At 55.9% G+C, this 7,801-nt stretch overlaps 1 protein-coding gene across 1 annotated transcript; it reads right to left on the reverse strand.

Moving 5' to 3' along the window:
* Window positions 1-350: 350 nt before the first annotated feature.
* C6H9orf50 (chromosome 6 C9orf50 homolog) lies at window positions 351-7,121 on the reverse strand. Its single transcript, XM_049711868.1, is given in 8 exon segments — window positions 351-673; window positions 1,038-1,163; window positions 1,317-1,479; window positions 2,993-3,250; window positions 6,018-6,191; window positions 6,308-6,534; window positions 6,536-6,585; window positions 6,587-7,121. Coding segments are annotated over 7 exon segments (1,257 nt in total). The 5' UTR covers window positions 6,887-7,121; the 3' UTR covers window positions 351-673; window positions 1,038-1,078.
* Between the last annotated feature and the right edge of the window lie 680 nt (window positions 7,122-7,801).

Consider the following 7,801-nt stretch of genomic DNA (forward strand, 5'->3'; position numbering starts at 1 on the left):
ACCTCCTGTGTGACCCTGAACACTGCCCCCCTAAGTGGGAGAGAAACATCTGACCCCTGCCCACCCAGATGCTTGCCCTCCAGGGATAAGACTCTGGCCTGGGAACACAGAAGACAAATGTTTGTCCCTTTGGCCACAGTCTGGATGCCCTCACCCCACAGGGGAGGTCCGCAAGCAGCCTTTGGTTCCCGTCAAAGATGGAGGCTGGGCTGGGGGAGGTTGGGGCAGGTGCCTGTTTCAGGTGTGGGCTGATCTAGGTTGACAGAGGCTTGGTCCCAGGTTTGAGATGTGTGGCAGGGTCTCCCACCTCCCAGAAGAGGGGCTCATTTGGAACAAGCCTGACCCCTGAAGATGCCTTGCCCCCCCATCTTCATCCCAGCTGTGACTCCGCCCCAGCCCTCCCCCTGGCCCAGGACCCCCAAAGACCAGCAACTAGGAGAGGTTTGTAAGGTGAGCCCTGACAGCAGATACCAGCCACCGGGGATGTGCGTTTATTTGTGGGTCGGGGAAGGCCTCTCCTCACCCCTCCCCCGTGTCCACACCTGGGCTTGGGCACCAGCAGCCATTCACCTCTGAGCGCGACGTGACGTTGACGGCAGGGGAAGCTGGTGCCCCTTAGGGCGGCCTTGTTTCAGGACCGTGTGCGCAACACCAAGCTGGGCAGGAAGGACTCCTAAGGCGAGAAGGGGGACCAGCTGGGCGTTTTGGGGGCCTCTGGGCAGGAGATGGGGTTCCCTGGGCCCAGGGGGATTCTACACCACAGCCCGAGGGGGCAGGCACTGTGGTCAGCCCCATTTTACAGATGCGGAAACTGACACGGAAAAGACCCCACCGTTCGAAAGTTAGGAGCTTGCGATCTGAACCCAGGCAGCCTGGCCTGAGAGCCCACCCCTTAGCCGAGCACATACGGGGGTTTCACCCAGAGCCCTGGCCACCCCACTGGGCACCAACCCCCACCAGGCAGGGGGGCTCCAGGCGGCTGGCTGCCAGCAGTTGCTCAGTAGCTTCCGGCTCCAGGAACAGGGCGATTTGCCCACCTGCTCCAGAAAGGTTTTGAGGTGCCCCTGCTCCGCTGCCTCTAGGTGGTGGGCCTGGGGATGAAGGGCAGGCTGCTGTTCAGAGAGGTGTCCTCAGAGAGGTGGTCCTTCGGCTCCAGGGTGGACCTAAGGGGGACAGGAGCCCATGAACTGTGTGGACCCCGAGTCCCAGGTCCACCCATGGCTGGCAGAGCCCTCAAGGGCCCAGACCACAGCTGGACAGGGAGGTTTACAGGATGAGGAGATGCATGAATCCCATCCCCTTCCACAAAGCCTCACAGGCCACGGGAGTCCCAGCCGAATGAGTTGGCCGTGGTGTCCTCCTTGGCCCTGGGATACAGGGCTTTGGGCAAACTCTCCAGCCATCTCCCGACACTCCCAAACACCTGCTCTGATGCTGCTGACCCGCTGGCTGTCCTGTTCTCGAGGATGCCCTGCCGGACTGGAGGAGAGAGAGCACGGGTGAGATCTCTACCCAGGCGGGGCACCTATACCCCCCCCCCCTCCCTCTGGCAGGCAAGAGCTGGCAGAGTCCCGTCTCCATGGCAACCCAAGGCTCCCAGGGCCTTCTGGCTGCCTCCAGGGAAGGCTCTGGTTTTAAAACTATCCTGCATGACTGTTTCTGCCTCTATCACCGAGGCTGTGCCCCCTCCCCCCTCCCCACACCCCCACTCCTGCTTCAGCCCAACATGGGCCCCATTTCCCACAGTCGGAAGGCCAGTCGTCCCACCATGTAAATCCAAGAGACGATGCTGAGAATCCTATGGGGATGGACAGTGTTTCCTGTCCAACAGCTGCCCCTCCGGCTGGCCAGGAACCCCGAATTCCTCAGGATGGAAAGGGCTGGGAAGCAGCCGCTGAGCTCCACTCTGGTGTTCTGGGGTATGACCGCAGCCCAGTGGCTGTCAAGGAAGTGTCTCCCGGGCCAGCCAACGGCCATTCCCAAGAAACTTTCTCCAGGTGCTCCCTCTCCTTGGATTCCCAGGGGTGGCCAGGGGGCACTCTGGCGTCTCTTTTCAGCTGCTGTGTCATCTGCCCTCAGGGCCTTGGCTGCCCCATCGAACAACCAGAAGTTGGGCAGAATTGCAGCTTCCACCTCCAACTTCCTGTGACCCTGAGGGGGATGGGTCGGGCTCCTTCTGAATCCGCCAAGGTCCTGGATTTTGAGGGCTTTGCCCCCAGCGAGGCTTTGGGGCAGCCGATCCCTGAAAGCGCACACAGTCGGTGCTTAATAAATAGATGAGGCTGTTGGACTGCTGGATCCTGAGAAGAGAAGGGGCTGGGCAGATGGGGAAAGCAGGCCTTAGGAAAGATCGTACCAGAGCAAAGACGTGTATTCTTCCCACCGCTTGACACCCACTTCAGAAAACACTGGAAACTGTGCCAACACGAACGAAGCTCTGCCTGGGAACCTGGGCCTGGTGGTTGGTTCCTAGCTTCTTTGCTGGACCAGGCAGTGCCAGCCTTCTGTGGAGGAGTGACCTTCTAGAACTTTCTGGGCACCTCCCAAGCCAGGCCTCTGAGGTCTGCCTTCAGGGATATGGGAAAAGGATGCTTCGGGTGCCTTTGTTCCTACCTTCTCCAGCCCCTGGAGGCCATGTGCGGGGTCTGCAGGCTGAGGTTGTGGGTTCCAAGGTGGGCAGATACAGCGTGTGGGAACCCTTGGCAGTGAGAAATCCTTCCGTGGTGGCCAGGCCTGGACAGCCACTGTTTCCTGGGCCACAGCTGCAGCCTTGGGACATCTCTGCTGGACCTCAGACCCTCTACTTGGTCCTTGAGGGTCACCCTAACAGCCTCCGGAGAGGCCAGTTCAAGGGCCTCCTCCACAGGATCAATGGTCTCTTGGGCTTTTTGGCCGGCCCCTAACTCCCAGGACCCAGGGCCACAGCCTCTGCTCTTCAGGTTTCAGGCTAGAACTTTCTGGAGTCCTGGAGCTTCCCTTGCTGTCTCCTCACCTGCACAGCTGCGTTCCCAGTAGCGGAGCGCTGTGTACCGTAGCGTCTCATCTGCAAACTGCACGCGGAAAGGGCAACACCGCCTGCAGTGCCCTGAGCCTTCCCCCGAGGAGCTGTGGGTGAGCACGGCCTTGAGCTTGGGGGCCTGTGTAGTGTGGGGCCTGGTGAGAGAGATGAGAAGGGCAGGGGAGGACCAGGGCCTGAGGCCCCAGCCCCTCATGCCACCCTGACAACACACATCCACCAGGCCAGAGCTCCCTGTGGGATCCTGACAACCACAGCTGGCCTCTCCTGAGCACTTCCTGCCCTTCAGTCAATGGCTTGTAACAGGCATCAGCCCACCAAACCCACACGACTCTGTGAAACACGATTATTATTCCCATTTTACAGATGAGGAAACTGAGGCACAGAGTGCTTTTGTTTTTCGTTTTTTGCAACTTGCCCGAGATCGCACAGCTGGTTAGGGGTGGAGCTGAGATGTGAATTCTGGTTCCAGAGCCAGTTCTCTTATATATCAAGCAATTCAGCAGAGAAAATAAGGAGATGAACTCCGGAGTCAGGCAGTCCTGGGTTTCAATTCTGACTCTGTTGAGCCTGAGTTTCTTTGTCTGTAAAATGGGGATCATTGTTGTGCCCACCATACAGGGTTGTGAAGCGATGACAGGGACTGAAAAGCACCGTCCCCCGCACCACCACCCAGGCCAGGGTCTGCAGGGCCAAGGGTAAGCATCTCTAACTGAGAACTGTCCTTATAATTGTCAATTTCAATTATGCCCCTTCCCAGTCCTGCGACATGGGGCAGACTGCCCTCAAGTCTCCATTTTACAGTTTTCCCTTTTAAATTATGTACTATGTATTGTAGACACGATAATAGCATCCTTATAAGAGTCTGGTGAGTATCAACTAACTTACGTGAGGCATCTGGTACAGGGCCTGGCAAGGGGCCTGTGCTCAATGAAGGGGATCTGTTATGGTGACATTTATTAATTTCAGCCTCCAGAGCAAGGATGCAGGAGGGCTTGCTTCATTCATCCACGGCTCTGTTATTCAGAAATGCCACATTTGACCTTACGTACAATGCTTATTGATATATCTGACTCCATGTATCTGTCCACATCTTTATGTCTGTTTGGACACAGAGGGGACGCTTTTCATAAGCCCATTGAAGAGCCAGGCATCCAGGAGATGGCCAAAACAGTGTCGGCTACAGGCGTTGGGACCTAGTTATGCAACAGCTGTTTGCTTATCTATGCCTGCTTGGTGCTGGCCTGAGGACCAGCCAAAGGCTTGCCCCAGCTGTGCCCACTGGGCTGAAATCTCAGCTTCTCCTCTCAAATGCTGCTGGAGCGTGTTCTAATGCACCCAGCTGTCCCCAGCAGGGCCTACTAGGGAACCCCACACACCTTAAAGTGCTCAAGAATTAGCTCCTGAATGTGAAACACTGTGAAGGTATCCATCCCTGTTGTTGCTTACATTCAAGATAATGAGTTCCACACTCTTATTTATTATATCTTATGAGAAGTAGTGTGTTTATTTGGTCTGATTGATTTAAAGTTCCTGGGTTGGCAAATGTGTTTCATTTCTGGCACCTGCTCTGATCCACTGGTGGTGTCTGCCTGGAGCACTGTGTCAGGAAGGGTTCTGAGGCTCAGTGGGGGAAAAATGCTGTGATCAGTTAGTACTGTCTGCCATGGGTCCAGGATGAGAAGGAATGGCAGGTCTAGTGTATTTCCTCTCCCTGGTCTTTAAACTCATGGGCAATGCTCTTCACCTTTCATCCATGTTTAAGCCTGTTTAAGCAGGAGGAATTATTTCTGTATTCTTTTCCCCCTCCATTAGAGCTGCAGCATCTAGGCCCAGTTAAGCTCTAATGCCCAGGCTCTTCCTACCCCCATCCCTTATTTTACTTCCCCCGATATTTGACATATAGTAAAAGCTAGTAAAGGTTAGAGGAAGAAATGGATGAATGAATGGTGGGTTATGTGAAAGGATGGAAGACTGGGTAGATGGGTAGGTGGGTGGACAGATAGATGAATTAATGAAAAGGTTTTTTTTTTTTTTTTTTGACCGCACCGCGTGGCTTGCAGGATCTTAGTTCCTGGATCGGGGATTGAACCTGGGCCACAGCAGTGAAAGCACCAAGTCCTAACCACTGGACCGCCAGGGAATTCCCGAAGAGGTCTTAATACAAGGATTGGATCTTAGGAGGATGGGCACATGTATGGATGCATAGGGGGGGTGAATGATTATGTAGATGAGTGTGTAGACTTGTACGTGGCTTCAAGACTAAAAATGGATAGCATCCTGGACTTACAGGTGGATGGAAGGATTGGTAGATGATCAGTCACTGGATTCATGGGTAGATGGATAGAATTGTGGGAATTTGGGGATAGCTGGATGACTGACTGGCTGGCTGGATGGAGGGATACGTGGATTAATGGATCAATAGGAGACCTGATTCATGGGTGGATGGATGGATGGAGAGATTCATGAATAGGTTTTAAAAGACCTGGTTCACAGATAAGATGTATGCAAGGATGAATGGGTGAATGGGAGAATGAATATATGAATGGATTCATCGATGAATTATGAAGGTGTTGGTAGAAGACCTGATTAATGGGTGGATGGATTCATAGATGTTGATGGACGATCCTTAAACAGGTTGGGAGAAGACCTGATTCATGGATGGACACACAGATGGATGAACAGGTGGACAGATGGATACATTCATGGGTGAAAGGCAGAGGAAAGAAAGGAAGGAAAGAAATGCCCTTTCTCCCCACTCCCCTACCCCATCCTCCCATAACGCACTGATTGGTCTTCTCGACCGCGGTGAATTGTGACTGATCTCTCCTGAAGGAGAGGGCAGGTATCTGATGGAGCAAAATCTTCTTAAGACTGTTCTTGAAGTACAATGACTGGCCCCTTGAAGACAAATAGGCCACACCTGGCATGAGTGATCAGGGTCCCCCATAGTCAGAGCGTTGATGACAACCCTGTTCCCACCAGCAGGTCACTGACACTTATCCCAGGTCTGGGAGGAAGGAGTAGCGGGGACACTGCGGAGGACTTCCAGAGTGTTCTGACACACCCCTTTGATGTTGTGATGGTGAGGATGCTGGGAGCCAGGAGGAGGTGGAAATAGTTCTGAGTCTTCTCTTGGGGACAATCCTTACCAGGCTCTTCCTGGTTGCATGGCCTTGGGCCTCAGTTTACTCATCTGTACAATAGGGGCAGTGGTAGACCCGCCCTCAAGGGGTGGTTGCCATCGCCAGGGCTCTGCCAGGCATACTCTGCTAACACTGCCATTATTCTACGCCAGGTGGTGGGACCCCCACCGGAAATGACTCAGCCCCCCCGTGGGGGCCGTAGGGGCCTCACTCGGTGGTCGCGGCTGCTTCGCAGACTCAACCCTGAGCTGGCGCAGGAACTGCCGGGACCGGCCGGGGAGGAACTCTCCTAGGAGGTCGCCCAAAGAGTCGGGGTTCTCCCTGGCCGAGCCCCTGCGGGGGTCCTCGCACTGTCCAGGCCCGGGGCGCCGGTTCCCGGGGCTCGCCGGCCAAGAGCATGGGCGGCAGCAGCAGCGACCTCAGCCCTTGGTCGGTTCCGGGTCGCCCGCTGGGCCACGGTGGGCAGGACGGGCAGGCGCGACCGGGGGCGCCTGACGCCCACCCCGGGATCCGAGGGCGAGGACTCACACGCGGGGGCCTCCCACCACTCGGCGCCGCCCTCCGAAGCCCTGGAGCCCCCGGAGGCCCCCGCGCCAGAGGCTGCTCGGAGCTCGGGCAGCAGCAGCCTCGGCAGCAGCGGGTCTCTCCGTCTGCGATCGCCACCGCCGGGGAGCCCCTCGGGCGCCATCTGCTGGGCACAGGAGCTGGGCCGACGCCGGGGCATGTCTGGCCCTGCGCTCAGCCCAGGGCATCCTCAAGCCAGTGGGGGCGGTGCCGTGTGAAGTGGAGAGGAGGGCGTAGACCAGCCTCCAGGCCGTAGCGCCCGGAGCGGGGCAGCGTGGCTCGGGGCTACTACCAGTGGCTCGCCATACAGTAAGTGGCTTCAGGCTAGAGCGTCCCGATCCTCTGTTTCCTCACCTCACCGAAAAACGGTGACGGTGAGAGTACGCACTTTTTGAGTTACTGTGACGTTTAAATGGCTTAGAATAATGACAGGCACGTTGTACGTGCTCAAGGAAGCCTAGCTGCTGTTGTTATTATATTTAAAAATTATTATTTAGGATTTAGTCTCAGCTCCACTACTTATTAGCTGTACCCTTGGGCAAGCCAATTAATTAACTGCTCTCAGTGCCGTCATCTGCAGAATGGGGATAACCCAGCGCCTGCTCCTTTGTGAGAATGAAACAGCACCACGTGGTAGAGAGCACTTAGCATCTGGAGTGTTCAACGTGCTGTTACTGTTATTAGCGCTGGGGTGGGAACTGGGAAACCTGGAACCAGCTTGAAAGGGTGACCTGCCCTGCAGCTGCCCATTCCTTCTGGAGCCCCAGAGTCCCTTGGGTGGGAGCTTAGTGAAAATACAGATGCCCCAGATTCCGATTCAGAGGTCTGGGGTGGGGCAAGACATATTTTTAACAAACTCCCCCTTTGGGAGACAGAGCCCCAGCTCCGCCCCCCCATTTCTTTTCTTTTCTTTTCTTATTTTTTTTTTTTTTTTTGCGGTATGCGAGCCTCTCACTGTTGTGGCCTCTCCCGCCGCAGAGCACAGGCTCCAGACATGCAGGCTCGGCGGCCATGGCTCACGGGCCCAGCTGCTCCGCGGCATGTGGGATCTTCCCGGACCGGGCCATGAACCCGT

The sequence above is a fragment of the Orcinus orca genome, chromosome 6 (genome assembly GCF_937001465.1).
Source record: "Orcinus orca chromosome 6, mOrcOrc1.1, whole genome shotgun sequence".
NCBI lineage: Eukaryota > Metazoa > Chordata > Mammalia > Artiodactyla > Delphinidae > Orcinus > Orcinus orca.